At 52.0% G+C, this 22,047-nt stretch overlaps 7 protein-coding genes across 7 annotated transcripts; 3 read left to right on the top strand and 4 right to left on the bottom strand.

Annotated features, from left to right (window-relative positions):
• Positions 1 to 101: 101 nt before the first annotated feature.
• Positions 102 to 1,374, top strand: SMAC4_06790 (uncharacterized protein; the record flags this gene model as incomplete). Its single annotated transcript, XM_003344965.1, has 3 exons — positions 102 to 203; positions 261 to 696; positions 746 to 1,374. 3 exons carry the CDS (start codon positions 102 to 104, stop codon positions 1,372 to 1,374), a joined length of 1,167 nt encoding a protein of 388 aa, XP_003345013.1.
• Positions 1,375 to 2,189: 815 nt separating this feature from the next.
• On the bottom strand, positions 2,190 to 4,041 carry SMAC4_06791 (uncharacterized protein; the record flags this gene model as incomplete). Its single annotated transcript, XM_003344966.2, has 1 exon — positions 2,190 to 4,041. The coding sequence occupies one exon, from the start codon at positions 4,039 to 4,041 to the stop codon at positions 2,245 to 2,247; it is 1,797 nt and encodes a 598-aa protein (XP_003345014.2). The 3' UTR covers positions 2,190 to 2,244.
• A 1,285-nt stretch (positions 4,042 to 5,326) lies between these two features.
• Positions 5,327 to 6,013, top strand: SMAC4_06792 (uncharacterized protein; the record flags this gene model as incomplete). The annotated part of the gene is made up of 1 exon (XM_003344967.1): positions 5,327 to 6,013. The coding sequence occupies one exon, from the start codon at positions 5,327 to 5,329 to the stop codon at positions 6,011 to 6,013; it is 687 nt and encodes a 228-aa protein (XP_003345015.1).
• Positions 6,014 to 6,251: 238 nt separating this feature from the next.
• On the bottom strand, positions 6,252 to 8,644 carry SMAC4_06793 (uncharacterized protein). The gene is made up of 2 exons (XM_003344968.2): positions 6,553 to 8,644; positions 6,252 to 6,496 (listed from the first exon to the last, which is right to left on the bottom strand). Exons 1-2 carry the CDS (start codon positions 8,176 to 8,178, stop codon positions 6,377 to 6,379), a joined length of 1,746 nt encoding a protein of 581 aa, XP_003345016.1. The 5' UTR covers positions 8,179 to 8,644; the 3' UTR covers positions 6,252 to 6,376.
• A 1,063-nt stretch (positions 8,645 to 9,707) lies between these two features.
• On the top strand, positions 9,708 to 11,517 carry SMAC4_06794 (uncharacterized protein; the record flags this gene model as incomplete). Its single annotated transcript, XM_066090518.1, has 2 exons — positions 9,708 to 11,267; positions 11,288 to 11,517. The coding sequence occupies 2 exons, from the start codon at positions 9,708 to 9,710 to the stop codon at positions 11,510 to 11,512; spliced, it is 1,785 nt and encodes a 594-aa protein (XP_065947293.1). The 3' UTR covers positions 11,513 to 11,517.
• A 325-nt stretch (positions 11,518 to 11,842) lies between these two features.
• SMAC4_06795 (uncharacterized protein) lies at positions 11,843 to 14,116 on the bottom strand. Its single transcript, XM_003344970.2, has 3 exons — positions 13,605 to 14,116; positions 12,242 to 13,541; positions 11,843 to 12,178 (listed from the first exon to the last, which is right to left on the bottom strand). Exons 1-3 carry the CDS (start codon positions 14,105 to 14,107, stop codon positions 12,005 to 12,007), a joined length of 1,977 nt encoding a protein of 658 aa, XP_003345018.1. The 5' UTR covers positions 14,108 to 14,116; the 3' UTR covers positions 11,843 to 12,004.
• Positions 14,117 to 16,978: 2,862 nt separating this feature from the next.
• Positions 16,979 to 18,093, bottom strand: SMAC4_08154 (uncharacterized protein; the record flags this gene model as incomplete). The annotated part of the gene is made up of 4 exons (XM_003344173.2): positions 16,979 to 17,406; positions 17,467 to 17,495; positions 17,586 to 17,874; positions 17,917 to 18,093. 4 exons carry the CDS (start codon positions 18,091 to 18,093, stop codon positions 17,368 to 17,370), a joined length of 534 nt encoding a protein of 177 aa, XP_003344221.1. The 3' UTR covers positions 16,979 to 17,367.
• Between the last annotated feature and the right edge of the window lie 3,954 nt (positions 18,094 to 22,047).

Below are 22,047 nucleotides of genomic sequence, written 5' to 3' on the forward strand. Positions count from 1 at the left end.
TTAGCCAAACCGCCGAGAATGCATCTTGATTCGGACACTCCGACACACTTCCTCGGCCATCCTCCTTCTAAGCTTCCGGTCTTCGTCTTCAACTCGATAATATGAAGTTCTCCATCGTCTCGGCTGTCCTTGCCTCGGCCGCAACGGTCAATGCCCATGGATATCTGACCATTCCTGCTAGTCGTACCAGACTTGGCGCGGAGGTAAGCAGTTGCCCTGACGATCGTTGGAAGATCGATCGTGCTGATCTGTGTTTCTAGGCCGGCTTGGACACTTGCCCCGAGTGTTCCATTCTGGAGCCCGTGACCGCATGGCCCAACGTTACGGAGGCCAAGGTCGGCAGGAGTGGTCCTTGTGGCTACAACGCCCGTGTCAGCATCGACTACAACCAGCCTGCTACCAACTGGGGTAACGCTCCTGTTGTGACCTACAAGGCTGGCGACACTATCGATGTACAGTGGTGCGTTGACCACAACGGTGACCACGGTGGCATGTTCTCCTACCGTATCTGCCAAGACCAGGCTCTTGTCAACAAGTTCCTCACTCCTGGCTATCTTCCAACCGCTGCGGAGAAGCAGGCTGCTGAGGATTGCTTTGAGAAGGGCACCCTTCCCTGCACGGATGTGAATGGCCAGAACTGCAACTTCAGCCCTGACTGCCAGCAGGGCCAAGCTTGCTGGAGGAACGACTGGTTCAGTAAGTTAGCCTTTACCATACAAAAAGACTTTGACTAATCATGACTTAGCCTGCAACGCCTTCCAAGCCGGCAACCGCCGTGGTTGCCAGGGTGTCGACAATGCTCCTCTCGGATCTTGCTTCACCACCATTGCTGGTGGTTATACTGTCACCAAGAAAATTAAGATCCCCAACTACGTCTCCGGCCACACCCTGCTCTCTTTCCGCTGGAACTCCTTCCAGACTGCTCAGGTTTACCTCTCGTGCGCTGACATTGCCATTGTCGGCAGCGGCGGCGAGACCAACCCCTCCAGCACCAAGACCACCGCCACCGCCACGACTCTTGTCACCAGCAGCAAGACTGCGGGCGCTTCTTGCGTTCCGGTTGCCACCGTTGCTGTGACCTTCAACCACCTTGTCAGCACCAGCTACGGCGAGTCCATCAAGCTTGTTGGTTCCATATCGCAGCTCGGCAGCTGGAGCACCTCATCCGGTGTTGGCCTGTCCGCCTCGCAGTACACTACCAGCAACCCGCTCTGGACCGCCACAGTCAAGCTCCCTGCTGGCACCAAATTTGAGTACAAGTTCGTCAAAGTGTCCAGCAGCGGTGCCGTGACCTGGGAGAGCGACCCCAACAGGTCGTACACTGTTCCCCAGAGCTGCTCTGACTCGGTTACTGCTGCTTCGTCGTGGAAGTAGGCTGTTTGTCAATGGGCTGCAGGAAAATAAACGGATGTAGGATATCGGAGTGTCCGGGTGCAAGTGTGTCGGGTTTGAAGGGAAGAAAAGATATGGATGCTGGGGGACAGTGGTGTTAGCACTACTTCTCTGTCTATAATAGGGATGGAGGAGTTGTATATACATTTTCATATTGAATTGGGGAACGAATTCCATGCGATCAAGCACTTTCGAGGTCCAATGTTCCAATCCTTACCGGAATTGTTCTGTCGAAGCTGTCCAACACTGTGCGTGTCAATGAGATGAGGGTTTAACTCTCAGGGTGACGTCTTCATCAGATATCCGTTAGTGCACTAACTGTCAATCATCAGGCGGATGACGGCCGGACCCGCCTGGATGGCATGCCTGGCACTACGCGTACAGTGTATTGAACGAGGAAATGCCACCGCTATAAAGATCAAGGGAGGAAGAAACAACCTAGGGCGCGCCAGCTTGGAACCTTGCGGGAATCGGAATTGAGTGTGTCGATTTATTAGTGTTTTTTTTGTGATGATGATGGAACTGGAAATAGAAGGAAGTGGTACCTCTAACGGGGAAGAAAATTGTGCGGGCGGGCTGTTGGTATCAAACGGAAGTCGCTGGACGATGGCCTGGACGGGGTCGCTGGATCATTCTCACGGGGGTTGTGCCTTCCCATGTTACAGCGCACTCGTCACCCTCCTTAGTAATCAGTAATCACCGATCTCCCTTGAAACCTCCTGCCATTCTCTTTCTTCCTCTTTCTTGACAACATCAACCTTCAAACAATTGACAGGTCACACCGATCACAATTGGAGTCAACCTGAGAAATGCTTATACATCAAAATTTCATGTTGAGTGACTACGGAAATATCAGATGCCAGAAAAGAACGCACCCTCACCGTTTCCTTCGGCCACGACGACGGAGCCGGTCTTGTTGATGATCTTGGTCATCTTGTTCCTTGCCAGCGGCAGGTCGTCATCCTCGTCTCGAATGTAATACGCCCAATCCGAGTCAGGGTTCGTCTCTGTCTGGCTTTGGCCATTTCCAAGATAGGTGAAGCGATTGCCATCGTACTCAAACCTCCAGTCCTCGAATCTGACCTGCCTGATAGTCTCGAGGTAATGCAACGTCGACCCGGGCCACAACGCCGTGACCTTGTCGTTGGACGAACCGGACTTATACCAAGACTTGCACGGATCCGACCACACAGTCTTGGGCATGAACTGGTCCTTGTGTGCAACGAAATCCCGGACGGCCGCCACGTCGGGCGTAAAGGACCGGATGTTGTGTGTCTGCCAGTGGTCGATCATCTTGACAATGTAGTCCGTCTGCGCCTCGATACCAATCAACAGAGGCCCAGTTCCAACCGGAGAGTTGGGTCCAAGAATCATGAGGTAGTTGGGGAAGTCGGCAGCCGCTATTCCCAGATATGATTCCGGATCCTGTGCCCAGACGTCTTGCAGGTTTTTGTCACCGGCAACAATGGGGAACCGTGGCCGATACGAGGAATCGAACCCAGTGGCACAAATAAGCACGTCAGGAACCTGATGCTCGGTCCCATTGTCGCACTTACACCCTTCTTCGGTAACCTCGGCCACTCCAGAGAACACGACTTGGACGTTTGGCTCCACAAGGGCTTCCAGAAATCCAGCGCCCGGACTGAGTCGACGACAGCCAAGGGCAAAGGTCGGTATCAATTTCTCCTCCAACTCCTTCTTTTCTGCTAGCTTCGCTTTCATGTTGTTGAGCATGTACTCGCGGAGGTTGTTGTTGTCCTCTGAACCCTTGATCATGAAAGGAAGGACACTGCTGTTTCCACGTTCGATGCTTTTGCGATAGGCAAGCAAATGACCAGCCTCCTCTGCAAACCGTCGCCTTTCCTCGTCTGTATACTGACGGCCTTCGAACCCAGGCAACGCTGAGACCCAGGTTGCATTACGCATGAAAACCGTGACTTCCTGGACGAGCGGCTGAATAGCTGGAAGGATTTGGACGCCAGATGATCCGTTACCGATAAGTCCAACACTCTTTCCCTTCAAGTCTACCGTCTCATCCCAATTAGCCGAATGGAGGAGAGTGCCCTTGTACTTGTCCAGTCCTGGAATGTTTGGCCACTTCCACTTGTTGAGGAATCCTCCAGCATTGACGAGTATGTCGCACGTATCATTTGCGGTTTCTCCCGTTGTCAGGTCCTTGATGGAAACGTTCCAGCCCGATCCAGTCCACTTGGCTCCCACCACCTGCTGCTGTGTTTTGATGTACTGCCGAAGGCCATACTTGTCGGCGAAGTCGTTGAAATAGGCGTAGATTTCCTGGCTACTGGCATACACGCCTGACCAGTCTGTTTTGGGCTCGAAGGACCAGGTGTAGTTGTGTGCGGCGACATCACAAGCGCAGCTGCCGCCGTTGTCGTCAGTGAGTGCGTGGAAAGTTACGGAGCAAAGGCTGGTGACATACCCGGGATATTTGTTCTCATACCACGTTCCCGATGCCTCGGGGTTCTTCTCATACACCGTCAAGCTAAAGTCGCTAACATGCTTTTGAAGCTTGTACGCTAGCTGCAGGCCTGAAGCTCCAGCACCGATACAGATGACCTTTACAGGACGCTCTGTGTGGATTGGCTTGTCTAACCGCCATTCAGGCGAAGCGAAGGACTTGAGGACCATCTTGAGTCGAGGAGGGTAAGCGCACAAAGACTGAACACGACACCAGTTCCTAACCTCATCGCAGAGGTTTCAGAGCATTTAAGTAGTTTCCATTCCCGATAACACAAGCTCATCTGATCACTCTTCATTCCTCTCCACTCCACTCTCCTCTCCACATAGTCTCGGGTCGGACCGTGACCATCACGGAGTTCATGCCTGATTCAAAGGCGCGAACGGAGGGGATCACAGAGATTTTTGGCCTTCTTAGCTTTTTAGGTGGTAGTACTACTGCACTCCCTCGTAAGTCATGAAACCCTTGTCCATCGAGATGGACTTCGAGGCCTGAGAGGGTCAGCACTTTGCGTGCGAAGCTGAGGGGGATCTACTTGTAAGTTTCCCAATACGAACGAAAGGGTTGCATGGGATGCTCTCCGCTCAGTAAGTGCTGTACATTTAGCTGCAGATTTCCAAGACTTTACCTTCCTTTGAAGGTGCTAGTGACCGACAGCGGTGGTTACAATGCATACGAATCCGCTGGCCGGTCTAAGAGAAGCGCGTAACTGAATGGTGGAGCATCTTGTAACCGACGTAAAACATGGCGGGCACCATGGACGCTAAGAACCGTGGTGTGTGCTGCATTCAGGAATTTGGTTGAGGCGATTTCGAGATGCAAATGTTCTTGTATGGGTAACCACGAGCTTCTTATCTCACGGTTACACACCCCGCCACGCTGATGGATATATAGGATTTTGCTATAAGCATATGAGTGCGGCCCGCCGTGCATGCCCTCTACTGCCGAGATACCAAGAAGTACCGTCCATCTGGGCAAACGCGGATAAAGTGCTGACATGATGTCTTTCATCTGTTGACAATATATCCTTGGATAATATTGTCCCGCTCGTCAGCGGGGTTGAACTGCCTTGCCTTCATTGTCCGCCATGATGATGACTGATGCAGATAAATGAAGGGGAAGTAGTCTAGGTATTTAGAGAAGAAAAAAAATCACAGCCTCCTTGTACTTAAACCCACCGGAGGTCTGGAAGTGCTTACAGTCCCATCAGTCTCTTGGATTGTCAACCGCATATCTGGTTGACGACACCACAATAACACACATTCCATCTTACCACAACCTCTTTATCATCGGTCGTACCCACCCGAAAGTCAATTGCGTATACCCGGCTCGTGCTTGCCTACACCCGACATCACTCGACAGGCACCACCCACGCGTGCCTTCCCTTTTCCACCTTAATCACGCCCTATTCAATACCATCGGTCGTCCCTGCCTTCAGCCACGCACATACCCAATATGTACCTCCTTCCCAAACCTTCATCCCACCTCCTAGGCGGGGTTCTCGCCTCTCTCTCCCTCTCCCTCTCCCTCGTTATCTTCCACTTCCCCGCTTCCGTTTCCGCCTCGCCGGTCTCCCCAAAACCAATACCAATGACAACCCCAAAGCACCTCAGGGACATTCACGCCAGGCTAGAGGTACCTCTATCATACCCAACAGACCTCTGCTCAACAAACACAACCACCACGACTCCCACAAAAATCCCACACCTCTGGTCCGTCTCAGTACAAAACATAACCTACTCCATCCCAGGTATCTACGACGTCCCCGGCACCGCCACATTCACCGTCACCAACACTTTCACCAACGTTACGGAGAAAATAGCCTGTGGGCTGCGGTTCGATAGTCTCTGTGATGTTTCGTTGAGTACCACGAACACCAAGACGCAAAGCGTCGGAGGGGGAGGTGGAGTGTTGGACGTCAGTTTTCAGGCGCTGATTGAGGTTGCTTACGTTACTGTTGTTGAGAGCGTGAGTTGTGAAGGAAAGAACGGCAGTGTGAGTATGAGTGTGGGTGGGATGGCGGAGGTTTATCTGGGGTGTGATTTTGAGGGGAGTCCCAGGAGGTGTTGGGGGGAGGAAGGGGGGTGGGTTGATGCGGAGGTTTTGGGGGAGGTGCCCGGTGGGGAGACTGGTGGTCGGTAGTGAGGGAATGACGGGCAGGGGGGAGTTGACTGGAGGGACCCAGATGGAGGTGTTGATTGGGGGGTGGACGGGAGGTGTTGTGGGAAATCTTGTGATATGAGGGTAGAAGGAAGATAAAGAGGGCGGAGAAGGGAGGCCATAGTGCTGGCTCGGGGCCGTGATGCTGGTGTTGGCGCACCATTTGTTCGAGGTAGTGTGTGGATAGGATAAGCCACGATGGGACGCGGACTGTGTGGTACGATGAGATGAATGAAGTAAGAAACGATTCCGAATTGTGTATCGAAAACCGAAAACGCCAAAGTGGTATCCTAAAATGCAAAACTTTTCCCGAACCCTGACAAGCAATTTTCCTTTGCAATCCGTTCATTCGCTTCCACTGGTTCCATTGACGTGCTCTTCTGCACCGTCGGCCTCAATCAACTCGCTCCCATTTGGTGGGAAGCGGGAGAAGATCAGGACACTCGCGGCGATCATGGCAAGAATCTGTAGCTAACGTCAGTTCCAGGTCACAGATTTGAGATTCCAAGGGATGAACTCACAGCATTGCAATAAAATGTCAAATGAGGCTTCCCGGCCTCTGCTAACGCAGCAAAGACAAACCCAAAGAAGCCCTGCGTTGCCAACCTGCCAATGTTCTCCACCAGGGTCAACGCATTGAGCGCATCAGCCCTTTGTGAAGGCGAGCACATCTCTGTCATCACACCCTTGGCGGCCGGCGCGGTACCACTGGCAAACGGAAGCATAGCCGCAGCCAGGTAGATATGCCACTTCTTGGTTGCCAACGCAGTGCAACAAGTTAACAACCCATCAGCCACCAAGCTCCAACGGAGGAAAAAGAGATCAAAGTGCGTATCCTCCGTCTCGGTCGGTGGCTGTGTCATCATGGGCTCTTCTTCAGCGTGAGTACCCATCGGAGCCTCCAGTTGCTCGGGTTGGATGAGCAGACCTTGAGTAGCTGGATCCCTTGCATCGGAGATGGACTCGCGGCGCGGCCGGCGTTGGGACTGTCGCTTCGCGTACCATTTCCGACCGTACGAGATAATGCGCGGGAAGAGGACAATCAAGAAGACAGCCCGCATCATGGCAAACTCAGACATAAGCCAGCCATTGTCGCTCTGGTGGAACTCAAAGACAGCCGTGGCATACATCTGGATAAGCATAGCCGCAAAGTCCGTCGCCAGCACACCCAAAAACACACCCGTGCACAAAATCAGCACACCCATGTGCTTAACCGTCTTCCCACTTCCCAGTCTCACCCTCTGCGGCGCCAAGACCTTCAACGGCGCAAAAAAGCCCGCAATCCCCTTCGCTTGCGGCCCGGTTTTCTTGCCGCCGGACATGCTCTCCGGGCTGACGTACGGTAGCGCCAACTGCACATAGACTGTTGAGATCAAAAACGCAACAAACGCCACCTCGAACGGCCTCCGTATTCCCCAGGCATCACCAATCATGCCGCCTGTCAAGTAACCCACCGCCTGGCCGAGCATGAAACACCCCTGCAACATGCCAAAAACCGGAGTCCTTCTCGCTGGCGAAACCACTTCGCCGACAATGATGTTGATGATGAGGATATAACCCACCGGCCCGCCCAAGACGGTGATCAACTGCGTCGCCTGAAAAATTACGATCCCCGACCTGCCGCCGGCCAAGACACCCAGAATTTGCGTCAACACGCGGATGGCGGGTACCAAAACCTGGGCCATGAGCGCCAAGCGAGGACCGATTTTCTTGACCAGCCAGCCGGCGAAAAAGAGGTTGACGGTGCCGCAGATGGTGGTGCTCATTGCCAGGAAAGAGAAGTCGGTGGCGGTTCCGGCGGCGATTTCGTTGCGGCTGCAGCGGTCGCCGGTGCCGGTGTAGGGCGGGTGACGGGTGTAGAAGTCGTCGCATTCCATAAGATAGAAGACGTAGAAGATGGGAACTTGGGTGAAGGAGAAGGAGGTGGTTATTAGGAAGGCGGCGAGGAGGATGCGGGTTTCGACGTGTAGGCGGGTGAGGAGGGTGAGGGGGTTGAGTGTCCATTGTGATTTCTTGTTATTGTTGACATCGTGATGGTTTTCGATGGTGTTGGCGATTTCGCTATCGGTGTTTGGTGATGATGATTGAGAATTGTTAGCGTCAACTGTCCCATTTGGGAGCAGTGGCGTTGTCTCGTCGGCGGCCATTGAGATGCCCGTTTACACCGAGAGAGCGGTCTAGGTAAGTGCTTTCGGTCCCGAAGAGGTGAGATGTTTGCTTTAGGATCAGATTAGGAAAAAGAAGAGATGAGGGGGGTGCAAGGTTTTATCGGATCTGAAGTGAACTGGGATTGCTTGCGCCCTTGCTGCGATCATGACCGAATGCACTACCAAATTTCAATAGTGAATCACAATGATGCCGCCGAAGCCGAGAGGGGATCTCATCGCTAGAGGTAGGCAAGCGCTTATCCGGGTCGGGGATCCGATCACGTCACTCGCACAGTGAAGCCGAGATTGATGTAAGTCCGTCCGGGAGGATCATGACCGAAAAGAAACAGTGAGTGGCAAAAATGCACTGGAACAATGTTATCGCGACACAATGGAAGGACGGGAATTGACGCCAAACCGACATCGGAAGGTGTTAAGGGAAGTGTGCCTGTGATAAGAACTTGCAGATGGTCTCACTAACAAGAGTCTTTGTTGATGGTGAGATCAACTTGTTAGTGCATTATCGCTGGGTAATGACACCCGGCACGCCGGTGTGACTGCTGCGGTGCACTGCACCCGGGGTACCCGCTGTTTCGGCGACTCGTCCCCCACCAACAGCGCGTAGTGAGTCGACGCCGTAACACAACGGCCCGGGCGGGCGCCGTGTGGGGGCCTGTGTCCCGTGTAACGTCCTCTCATCCATCAAAACTGACCGACCTTCATCTTTCCTCTTGCAACGAACTTCCATCTCATTTTGACTCTTTTCAACGCCTTTCCCAACGCCCGTCCCGTTCATCCGTATCAATACTTATTAACTTGTCCTCACTGTGCTCGACACGGCTCTCCCGCGTGCATCCGTCAACATGGCGTTCTCGCATCTTCAACCGATTGGAGCAGCCACCGGCTTTGCTTCTCCCGCCGTTAGCTTCGGTATTTGGACGTTGAAAGCTCTCCGTTTGGCTGTTGAGATATGACCGAGCCTCCGAAAAACTCCACTTGACTGTTACTCTGACAATTATCCAGGTGTTTGGATACCAGGAGCTGGAGCTGAGTGGTTACCGGCTATGTGATGATGTGCCAGCCCTTTGTCTTCCCAACGTGCTGGATCTGGGTACTGGACGATCCTAACTCGTTTACCAGACTGACTGAGCCTCCGAGTGACTGCCTGGGTTCTGGAAAGCGAGTGACCCAATGGGGTAATGCAGAAAATGAGGGAGCTGAGGCCCTTGTTCACACCCTTCTTTGACACGACTGCAGTCAACGAGCCCAGTCAAGGAGTCTAGTCGTTTGCTTTCCCGGGATCCCGGGTCACCGACATTAGCGGGACCAGCCTGTATCATCTAACGCATTGGGTGAGGTGTCTCGGTGTGAAGGAGGTCATTACCAAAGACGGACGGCACTTACACTTGTGATACACTAGATATAATATATCACATCTTATGGGCGCCGACTACTTAGTCTCACGGTAGCCCTCTTCTCGGAAACGGTTCTGTTCTGTCATCATCAACCACTTCAAATCAGTCAACATCATGATCGACATCCTCATCATTGGCGCCGGTCCCAGCGGCCTCTGCGCAGCCAAAACCTTCCTTCAACACAACCCAAACAGCAAAATCGTTATTCTCGACAGCCACTCGACCGTGGGAGGAGTCTGGTCCAAGGAGAGACTCTATCCAACCCTCAGAACGAACAACCTGTACCCAACCATGGACTTCAGTGACTTCCCCATGAAAGACGTTGGGATCGGCCGTCCAGGACATCACATCACCGGAGAAGAGATGCATGCCTACCTGACCGCATACGCCCAACACTTCGATCTCATGAAGAAAATCCAATTCAACACTCGCGCTGTTCGAGTCCAACAAGGCCCTACAAACGACGGTTGGAAGGTAGAAATCCAAGGACCAGCCGACCTCATCAGCACAGTCACAATACCAACAACACTACTAGAAACCAAGAAACTCGTCATGGCAACTGGCATCCTCGGCGTGCCCAGCATGCCCTCTCTCAGTGGCAGCTCAACCTTCGACATCCCCCTTCTACACTCCTCCGCCCTCGGCCCTCAGTACCAATCCGTCCTCCAAAACCCCAACATCAACCGCGTCGCCGTCTTGGGGGGTTCCAAGTCCGCCTACGACACCGTCTACCTCGCCGCCACAACGGGTCACAAAGTCGATTGGATCATCCGCAAGTCCGGCCGTGGCCCTTCATGGGTTTTCCCTTCCCACACCAAAATCGGACCCTTCAAAGCGTGGCGCGAGAAACTTGTCAATAGACAGATTTCCACCTTTTTCTCGCCTTGCGTCTTGCCAGACCGATCCGGTAACCAAATCAGTTGGATTCGCGAGTTCTTGCATACCAATAAGATTGGCAAGGCTGTTACGAAGAAGTTCTGGGAGATTATGCACGAGGACACCATTAAAGACTGCCGCTACCGTTCTGACTCCAAGTCGAAAGGAAAGGGCGACGACGAGCGGGGAGACTTTAGTGTCCTAGAACCACCCCACAGTCCCTTCTGGTACGGCACCAGCTCCGGCACGCTCAACTACGAGCAGGACTTTAAGGCCTTGGTGACCAGCGGACAGGTGACTGTCCATCGAGAAGACATTTCCCATATCAGTCCGCATACCATCCACTTCTCCGACAACGCTGGGGCTATTACCGTTGACGCCCTGATCTGCGCAACTGGATACTCAGCTAAACCTCCCATTGATTTCTTCCCGCGTGAGCTACACTTCCAACTCGGTATCCCGACCTCTACCGATTCTCTTACCGAAGAACAAAAGGTTGCTTGGGACGAGTACGATAAGAGGGCAGATGGGATTATAGGAGAGAGATTTCCCCAGTTGGTTTCACCACCCTGGTCCACCACCGATAACAACACAAACCCATCACCGCCATCCACGAAAATAGACACAAAATACACACCCTGGCGTCTCCACCGCGGCATCGCCCCTCCCGGCCTGACTGCTGCCGGTAACAACTCCCTCGTCTTCCTCAGCATGCACAGTTCTGTAACCAACATCCCGCGCATAGAGCTGCAATGTCTCTGGTCTTTATCTTACTTCCACGACAAAGTCACCTTACCCGTACGATCAATCCCCCACAGGGTCGATTGCACCATTTGCGTTCCGGGCCTTGCTCCCAGAATTCCTCCCCGAATTTGCCCAGAAGAGGCAGGGGAAGCAGGGAAATTTGCGTACAAAACCAGCGGGTGCCTCACTTACGACCCGGCTTCAGATCCAGCCTGTACACAAATCTTCCAAGACACGGCGTTATTTCAACGATGGTGTGCGCTTCGATCCCCTCTGGGACATGGAGGACATTATCCTGATTTGAACTTTGATCAGCTGGCTTATTGGGATTGGTTGGTGGGCGATATGGGATTGGATGTTAGGAGGAAGGGTGGACGGTGGTGGAGAGAATTGGTTAGTTCGTATGGGAGTGAGGATTATAGGGGGTTGGTGGGGGAGTGGATTGAGAAGTACGGGAGGGACTTGAAGGAAGAGAGGAACGGGAATGGGAAGGACGAGGAGGGGAGCGAGAGGAAGGATATGGGGTTGGTGGTTGTGAAGCAAGGCACGGAGATGGTTTGAGGGAGTACAGGAGAGGGTTGGATGAACGAGTTAGTGGTGACACTCGGTCAAAGGGCTATGGTACTGAGAGGGGATGAGAAGCTCAAGTGAGTTGCATGCACGGCGTCTGGATCACGGCAACTTTTGCCGATTTCTTGTTCAAAAAGTTCTATTATTGTATATATATATTAACGGACGTCATTACATAGACAACATCAGTGGCATAATTAAAGACACATCATCAACACACTTTAAAGCTTCTTGCAAAGTCTGGTGTTGAACTCAATCTCCTCCCAATCCTCGGTGCCGGGGGTAGACACGGCATAGAAGACACCCAAGGGATCCCACTTCTTGCGAAGCTGCTTGAGCCTGGGGTAGTTGGAGCCCCAGAAGTGGCTCTGCCAGTTAGGCTGGAAGGGGTCGGCCTGTTTTTGTCTTGTTAGTCAACTAATTCCTGTATCAAGGCCACAAAGATCAAGAGAACTCACCTCATTAACATAAGTAGCGCCACTCATCGACACATTCCTAAAGCCCTCATCCATGTTGTTCGTCAAAACATTCTGCAAATCGTCCCTGACCGCCAAGCTGGGGTTCTCCGGCGAGGGCAAGACAACAATCACAAAGTCTGTCGCGTTCCTCCACGCCGGGTGAGCAGCTGACGTTGAGACAGGAACGTTATGGCCGGGGTTGAACAGATGACCAATCATGCCACCAAACAAATCCGGTCTTCCAGCAGGGCTGACCACGTTCCTCATGGCGGCGATGATATCGTCATTGCGGTTGGCAACATCATCGTGGTTGAACATCCACCCGCCCGTCAATGCCGTCTGACCAGCTTGCTCGGCCTCGAACAAGTCGATGTAGAGATCATAGAAGGTGGGGTACTGGTTGATATTGAACTCGTGCGGGATGCCGGCAGCAGCGAACTCATCAAGCATGGGCTTAACGATTGCCTGGAGCTCGGCTTGGGTCTTGCCGATGGCCACAAAGGGGCGCACGCGGAACTGGTAGGGGAAGATCTCGAAGTAGACGTACAACCCGTTATCGACAAAGTGGTTAGAGTACTTGTGGAAGATCTTGGTTCCTGTCCAAATGACCTCGTTGTCATAGGTGTGGGTGGTGTTCAAGTAAAGGGTGGCTCCCGTTGCGGGCAAGTCGGGGAAGGTCTTGACGGTGGTGGAGAGAATGACAGCATAAGAAGCCGGGCCGCCTCCGCGAAGAGCGAAGAAGAGGTCAGGGTTCTGCCACTCGTTGGCGTTGACGATCAGGCCTGAGGAGGTGATCACCTCAAAGTTGAGGACGTTGTCGACGGCGAGACCCTTGAGAGTGGACCAGGGACCGTGGCCGCCGCCTTGGATGAAACCGCCGGAAAGACCAACGGTGGCGCATTCACCGGTCACGAGGGCCATGGGAGGCTTCAGAGCGTGACCGGCCTTGAGGATCTCGCCAGCTTGAACGCCGGCGCCCATGGTCACAGCAGGACCGCGGTAGGAGCCGGGACCGATGTACCTGTCGGTCCATTTGAGGGACTTGAAGCTGTGGGTGTTGATGATCAAAGAGCCGTAGCCGACGGAGCGGCCGAGGAAGTCGTGGCCTGTATTGCGGACGATCAGGCGGAGGTTGTTCTGACGGGCAAAGTTGACACCGGCTTGAATGTGGGAGGCCTTGGTGGCCATGATCACGTAGACACCATAGCTGCCGAGGGTGCAGGGGTCGGAGGGGTTGGAGGTGGGACGGCAAGTGTCGTTGGTGAAGTAGGTCCAAAGACCGTCAGCGGGCTTTTCGACACTGTCGATTTTTGTCAGTTTGGGTATGAATTTGGGGGGTGGGATATGAAAGAGAGTAACATACGTCCACTGCTCGTTGTAGGAGAGAAAGTTCTCCTTGGCTTCAGCGCACTTGGCCTCATCGTAGGTCTGGATGGTACCAAAGGGACCGTCAAAGGTGTTGTGGCAGACAGCACCGGCAGGGACGTTGACACGAAGAGTGCCGTCAACCGTCCTGTTCAGGTTGTTCCACTTGTAGGCAGAGGGCCAGCATGGACGGCCAGGATAGCATTTGCATCCATACTTCTGGCCGTTGTAGGTGGTTGTGTCGAGTCTTGCGGCATCAATCCAATCCAGGATGGTGTCGAGGATGACTCCCTTGGTCGAAACGATCTGGGCTGTTTGGGTTTCAACAATGTCTTCTTGCCCAAGCACCTGAGAAGTGAGAAGGGCAAGCACGGTGGCTGTTGCCCTGAAGGAGGATTGCCACATCATGATGGCTTGCTGAAAGGCAAGGAAGAAAGGAAGGACGGGAGGAAGAGGGGGCGTGCCGTCTCGGTCCCAATCTTTCCTGGGAAGGAGGGACATGGTCTGGGTTTATATCCATCCTGCTTTCCCCCTCGAATTGGTCATTCTCCAGTTCAAGTCCAACCCAAGAGGTGCCACACTCCGGATTCCGCATTCCAGCCCCATCCGACTTGCCCGCTAACACTCGCCATTCTCCGCTTCCAAGACCACAAGGGCTGACAGCCTGAAGATGGTTGCAGCTATTTTCTCCATGCTCTCCCTATTTCCTCCAGCTCGCCAAGCCTCGGTACCTACATGTTCGGAAAGGATTCCCGTCCCGGCGGGCGTGGCGTGCCAATCGCGACGAGGCCAGCTTACCTTTGGGTTCTCGATGAGGTTTAGACGATGCATTAACTCGAACGTGGTTTGCGTCGGCGGATGTAACTGCAACCAGCTGCAGTCTGCTGCAATGCGACCCTGTCGTTTCGCCGTAGCGACTCCTCTAATATGGGGCACCTGAAGGTCTTGAAGTCCAAAAGGGTTCTAGAAAAAGGGCCTGAGCGCTCTCGCCAGTGTTCGCTTAACTCGGAACTCGGTCAACTGCCCGGATCGGCACCATGAAGCAATTTGATTGAAGCCGCTTTTGAGGGGGAGGGGCCGCTTTTGAGGGGGGGGGCCGGGGGGGGGGGGGGGGGGGGGGGGGGGGGGGGAGGACGGGAATGACCGCCTGGGGGAGGAGGATATTGACATGTAGATTGTTGGAGGAGCCGGTTATCATGCGAATTTTGGTGTTCGTTCCAAGTGCTTGTAAATTGCTTGTTAGCGTCTGTCTGTGCGCTGCCATTCTCATTTTGTGGATGTGGCTGATGCTTGGCTTCTGTAGCGTGGGATAATTGCAGTGTTGTATTGCCATCTGCCGTTGGCGTTTCGTTTCTTTCTTTTCTTCTGCTTCGTCACGTCTTTGATGGCCTGCTGCATGGCATCACGCGAAAACGAAGGAAAGCAGTCCGGTCTCCGACTAGTGACTTGGAGATTGCTTTTTTGCATCCTTCACCGCAACGGCAACCACGGCACTTGTCTTCGAGAAACACGTTTCCTCGGTTAGCCATTCCGAGTCTTTGCCTTTTCTGCCTGGGAAATGGTCAGCATACCTAGGGGTATGCCCACGTGCAGCCGATGATACATACCTCTCCTATCCAAACTCCCACGCTAACATGTTCTCCTGTATAGCTTTGCCCATCTCCCTGATTCGACCGAGTGTCCGAGACACTCATGCTTCAGAAGTTCCCTGAATATACCACACTTTTCATTCCCTTTCTCAACCCATCACGTTCATCTCACTAACACCTCTCTCCTGCCTCCCATAAGTCCCACTCGTCAACACAGGCAAATTCGACACGATCGACCATGGCCTCAATACATTCGCATTCGCTGACAACATCTCCCTCGTAAGTCTTTGAAGTGGCCAGAAAACTCTCATCTTTCCAATCGTTGAAACCGGGACATATTTCGTCCTCGCTCTGAGGCACCCAAAGAACATTGTCATCATCGTGCCTAGTGGGCGTGACGTTGACCTCGCAGATAAGTTCTCCGCGCTGGCCCTGCCTGTCCTTCGTTTTGTTGACTTTTCCAGAAAGTCGACACACCCAACCAGGCCTCCCAAGTCTGATGTCAGGAAGTCTGGTGTTGCGAGGTCTGGTGTTGCGAAGTCTGATGTTGCATTCGGAGCAGTGGCCGTCGATGATGTATCGCTTGACGCACCTTGCGTTAGGACATTCCGAAGGAATGAGGTTGCCCCGGTCGGCATGGCGGGACTTTTCGCATACCGTTTCGATCTGGTTCCCAGCCGCTGTTCTCTGAAAAGTTGGCCTTTGAAGGCTGAAACGACATTTCCATACCCATAATGTGTATTCACACATGTTAACAGCGCCACTGGGAATGGCCGTGCTGCTTTCCAGGAAATGAAATCCCGTAGTTCGGTAATTCTGGATTCTGACGATCCTGGGTTGGGAAGATCTCGTGTGGCAAACCAAAATTAAGAGACCTCTGGCTAGCTCAATACGAGCAGGGTGAGCTGTTGAGTGATCGTAGTCTCTGAAGCAAGCAGGTCAACCTATACATATTCTCTCGGCGTTTGACTCAAATAAGCATTCCAGCAACAGCATTCGTCAAGGCGGCTCAGAATAGTGTTGGGTGTGGATTGTTGGTTCGTTGGTTGACGATGTTGGATGATCCAACAACCCCTGTTCGTTTTCATTTTCAACTTCTGCTTGAAAACTTCGGAAACATTAACACCAATGAAAACCTTATAATTGGACATTGCAAGATACATGAACCGCATCCGGTCATGATTTATACAAAAGCTCACATCGTTTTATCCCTAGAACCGTTGCGGCGTCGGCAACCTGGCATCCCAATCAACAGCAGCCACCAACATCCCGCTTTCCGTCGCCAACAAACAATCACCAAACACCCGTTACGTGCCGACGGGTGACGGAGGAGATCTCCTAAGAACTACCAAACCCCGAGTAACTACGGGTTTGGAAAGTTGTGAGCTAAAGGCCTTGACTTTCGTCAAGTTTATCCCGGCTTCAAGTTTCCTTCAACACCGCCGGAGAAAAAGAAAAGGAAAGAAAGAAAAAAGGGAAGAAAAAGGAGAGAGAAGAAGAAAAGAAGCAACAGTTTTGACAAACCCTTTCCTCCTTCCCAGTTTGAGGTCCATCACCTAGACACATACCGCCACGAGGCCAGCCTATACAGTTGTCCTATCTAGCTACTTGTCTGGCAGAACTAAGAAATGTTAAAGAACAGACCCTCTACTCCTCATCCAAACGTAGCTCAGTGTATTCCCATTACGAATCCCCTCGCTCTTTCATGGCTGCTTTTGTTGGGTTTGTTTACAACCCCTGAAAAGGCCAGTCCCATGGAAACACTCTGTTTTAGACACAGGGTGCCTATTCTAGAGACATGAGGTAACAAAAGAAGAGCCTACGGCGTTTCATCGTGCCACTGTTGGTCAATCATTACTGGGACCTGGTAGGCTGCTGACCTGCCACAGAGATGTTGAATTCGTGACTATCGCGAAGTTTTGCAATGAAAAATAAGCAAAGAATGTCGAAAAGAAAGGATGTAAAAGGATCGTAAGAAGGAATCTACCAAAAATCACCAAGACATCCAGTACATGTACCAGGATATCCCTCCAACTATCACCGTCTTTCCAACTCGTGTTTGAACCCATAATGGACCGCCATATCTCCCCTGGGGTCCAGTCTCTCACATCAATCTAACCTCCATTGAACGGGTTATTGAACCCAAACTTGGGGTCTGGACTCTTGGCGCACTCAGCAGATTGAGGCGGTATTTCTGGCGTAACCGTAACGCTGGTCACGATATTAGCTACGGTAATTCTGATATGAAGGAGTGTACAGCATTCCAAGTACCTTGTTCCATGCCGGAATCTGGAGAAATGCTGCGTAGTAGACATAGACGTCAGCCCGAGCTCCAACTACCCGTTGCCCAGGTGAGATTTGAAGGTACAGAACCATCATAAACGACTTACCGGTTTCCATAAAGCCGTTGGAGCTAAGTCCAGGACAGGTGTTGCGCATCCAGTCGATGGCGGCGGCCCATTCGGCAGGGCGGCAAATGTTTGGAGTCCAAGCGCACATGTAGGCCTTGGAGGTACCGTAACTGCTGAACAAAGCACCGGTATAATATCTCAAATTCACCTCCGAATCATAGCACTCGTTAAAGAACATGTTCCAGGCGTGGTCGAAGAAGTCGCTAAACTTGAGCCCGTCGCCGCCGGGGCACGCCGTATAGGTCCCGGCAGGCCAGTTGTAGGCGCGCTTTGCGAGGTTGTTAATGCGCTAGTGCATGAGGCCGGATACCTCACGCTCGGTAGCAGTGTCGGTATTGGTGGCGTTGAGTAGGGTCGTAATCTGATTGCCGTCAGCGTCCAAGGTGAAGAGGTAGGTACCGTCCGGGAGATCCTCTGGAATGGTGTAAGTCCCGGCCAACACGGAGCTGGCCGCAGCGAAGAGGGAGATCAGAGCAGTGAGCTTCATTGTGCAGGAGTATTGGTCGGTGGTTTTCTGCCCAAAGCTCCAGTTGTGATTATTGCTGGGGATTGTTGAGCGTCAACATCATGCAGAGGCGGACATGTTGAGAATATATATACCCACGAGCTAACAAGCCTACTTGACGCACGTCCCACTAGGATATCAAGAAGCCCACTCAAATATTTCGCGATGTCCTCACCAAGACGAAACGTGAAGGCATCATGGCTGCACCCTGCCATGGGCGCCGACAAAGACCACTGGCGGTGACCTCGTGCAGCTGACTCGGGTAATACCCTACTGTTAGTAAGAGATACAGGCATTGCGACGCAAGATACATACCTATATCTATGCCGGAGCTGACAATGTAAATATGGTTGCGAGCTGACTCCTGAGTAAGTCCTGTGCATACCTGACCGAAGCTGTACGGAGGGGACGGTCGTAGTCAACAGTGACAAGACTTTATCTATATTTGTCAGTGTTAGGTAACAAGCGTTGCTGCACTTACAAACCATCTTGGCGTAAGAGAGATAGGGGGTTGGTCGCGTTTGGCTCATAGGTAGGTAGCAACAGGCCATGGGTGCTGTACGTAAGCTAAGTTCACTCAAGGCTCACCTAGGTAGTGTTGGCTTGTGTAAACCTTCACGGGCCTAATGTCGAGTTGGCTCAGAATTAGGTACGACTCAGCTTGCGCACGATACCGCTAAACGAGAACATAGGAACGACGTGCAATTTCCAGGATACTGTAAAGAGCTTTGAGGTCGATTTGAGGACTGATGGGATCGTAGGCAACAGCCTCTTTGGATGGGACGTTTCCGGCTCGATGAAGTGGGTAGGTAAAGATATCCGGGAGCCCAAGGGGAGGGGCAGATGGTACATGGAATATGAATGAAAGCAACCCCAGGTGCTCAAATATAAGGAGATGCGGTCCTCAGATAGTTCCTGTACCTCGAATCAATACACTCACGTGTGTCTAAGAGACGATTGCGATGATGGATAGAAAATCCGAACCTACGCAGTCCAAAATCTAATTATCAACGTCACCATGGATTCCTCTTGTCATGCAGGCCAGCAGTAGTAACTGGCACATGCATGGGGAAGTAAGGAAGGACCGTCCATGTTGACTTGTAAGCCATGGGATGTTATGAAAAACGAGAACTGATGATGGGCGTTACTTTCTCAACAAAAAAGAACAAATGTGCACACCCATGCTCCCCCTTTGAGCAATTCCACAGCTCCTTCCATTCAATCCCCATACCCAAACTTGGCACATTAACAGGGTTCCGCAGAAGCACAACATCCATTATCTCCTTGAAATTTGCACTTGCTTTCTTACTTTCATTACTGTTGACAGCGGTTGGGACGGTCCTTCATTTCAACATCCTGTCATTTTGCCGTTCAACGGAAGCACGACCCGCACTCTCCCAAATCTCTGCGTGCCTTCCTTGTTCCATGACACAGGAAGACACTGCCGGATATTCGTTTCACCACCGTCCACAAACCTCCTCAACTTCCATCACACGAACGATCTGTCGTTCATTTCTCAATATGTCTAAAATTATGGCACCGTCGCTGGCAAAACCGCTCGTTATTTGGTATCTACCTTCTATACGCCTGTATTTGGCGGTTTATGATGCACAGGAGAAATGCTTCTCGAACATAAAATGCTCCTTGTTGGATCCAGGAATGGAGTGAAACATTGACAGACCGAGTCATTAGTATTTGAATATTTTCCCCTGGCTTCAAGGTTTTTTGGTCGTTCTCACGGAATTCGATACTGACTGAACCTAATAAGTAAAGGATGGTGGGCATTCGAATATCTGCAACTACAGTCATCTATCTACGCCTTTCCTCTCTGGGAATGTTTTATCTTCAGCGACTTACTCTTAAGGGGAAGAATGATACCAGCACCGAAAAACAACAAAGGGAAAAACAAAAAAAAAATGACAACACAAACGACACGATCCGTGAAAAAACCACCAGCAACCAACAACACCTATCCTAGTAACAATACCCACGGTCCCTTCTCCCTGCTCGTAGTTCTTTCAAGAAGCCGCAGACCCCTGCGAGCGACATAATAACCCTTGCTGCCTAGAGAACAACACTCAACCTCTATATCTCTAGCAAGTAGAACTAGTGACCAATGGAGCAGACGACATCCTTGTCCTAGGTCCAGGTTTCCCTGATAGCCGCACGGCTGCATAATTTTCCTACCTAGATAGTCTTCTGGTACTGCGTTCAAGATCCACTGCGTTTCGTTACGTATGAAACCACACCTTCGGTCCACTGGCCCAGACTCGCCGTCATCAGTGACATAAAGTCCTGCACAAAGAGGTTCTCCACGGCTGTTTCGAAAGCCGCACCTCTTGCATACCCAAGTTGAACGTGAGGCCCCCAGCTGGCAACGGTAGCAGTGGATGGCGACAGTGAGCTTGGTGGTTTTCCTGTCAGAACAATTCAGGGATTTGTCGTCGTAGGTTTGAAGCGAAAGCGGGCACGCCTGCGAGTGCAAATTTCCCCAGTCATCGTCGGGGTACATGTCAACGACGAGTCGACATGACCAATACATCCGGTTAAACTTGCACATGGGGAGTTTCGGAGCAGTTTTTGAGCTGATCTTTGGCAGATGAAGCCGGTGGTGGTTGGATAACTGGCTTGGTGCCGGAGTGTCCGGGTGACGATATCGAATATGCAACGAGTGGTAGAATTCAGAAGGATGTTGTGCTCATATATGGCCGCCCATCTGCCAGACCAGAGAAGGTTTACTTTATATTCGCCATCCCGTTGGCCCTCGCTTCCTTCAAAGAGTTCCAATCACAGTCCTTCGCCTCCGGTGATGTGAGCCAGCTCTCAGATATTCCAACATCGTCTCCGAAAGCAGCAAGTGTAAAAAAACATCACCAACCTGCCGGCTCATGAATGTCGTTAAGTCCTTTGATTCAGGGCATGAACACAGCTGGTTGTTTCCCTATGTTATCTTGACCACAGTGTATTCAATAGTTCAACTCCTTTCTTTCATCAAGTCGAAAGTTGGTGCGTTGCATGTGCAATTGAGGTGACAGTCCAGGAGTGTCTTTCCATCTCATACCCGGATTCGGCCATCACTGGCTGGAATCAAGCCGTGTGTGGTCTGTGTCGTGTCCACCGATCCGTCAGTCTCCGGGACCGCGGGAAATCCATAGTCCAACAAGCCGTCCACCGAACGGCACCGCAATCATCACCAACGTGCCGCTAGCAAATTCTCGTCTAACATGGGGGACAACTAACCCAGCCCGCGTTTTTGTGGGAGTCCAAATGCCAACACTCTTTTTCGACTTTGTCTCTTGCCATCTTATTGCCGGCAGTAACATGAGATCTGAATACGTCAATTGAAATTGTTCAGCAACGAGCATCTCAGCCTTCTCGACGCTCTCACTGCACGATTTCTTTTTTTTTCTCTACCATCATGCGCTCAAGTCCACCATGATGGTAACAACACGGGTGACACTCGTCAGCCTGATTTATCCCATACTGGACTTTGTCAGACGTTTCGCAGAACCATAGCAGTTGCATCATCATGACCACCACTGCCACCACCACAGCCATCATCATTATAGGACTTTTGATGCCTCTGACCACCGACTTGACACTGCGTGATTCTGATTTTGACCCAAAACCGTACTATTGACTAGAGATATAACGATGCCAACGTTACAGGCTCATAGCCCTGAAGCCCACAAGCCATTGCGCGTGAAGGTTCATGGCAACGCCCAATCAGACTCAATCTCCTTTCATACCGTTTGCACCACTGCACTTGCAGCCCGAAAGCGATAGTCGCGTCAGAGCGTCCAGGTCTACTAACGGTGCAAGGTCCAGCATAAGAACACCCAAGTTCCAGCTGCTAGTGAGCCAACCTAATGTTGTGATCGAGGTAAAGCCCACCTCAGTCTCAACCAAACATCTACGTCATCGCACCCTCCTCAA

Source organism: Sordaria macrospora, chromosome 5, assembly GCF_033870435.1.
Source record: "Sordaria macrospora chromosome 5, complete sequence".
NCBI classification, from domain to species: Eukaryota; Fungi; Ascomycota; class Sordariomycetes; order Sordariales; family Sordariaceae; genus Sordaria; species Sordaria macrospora.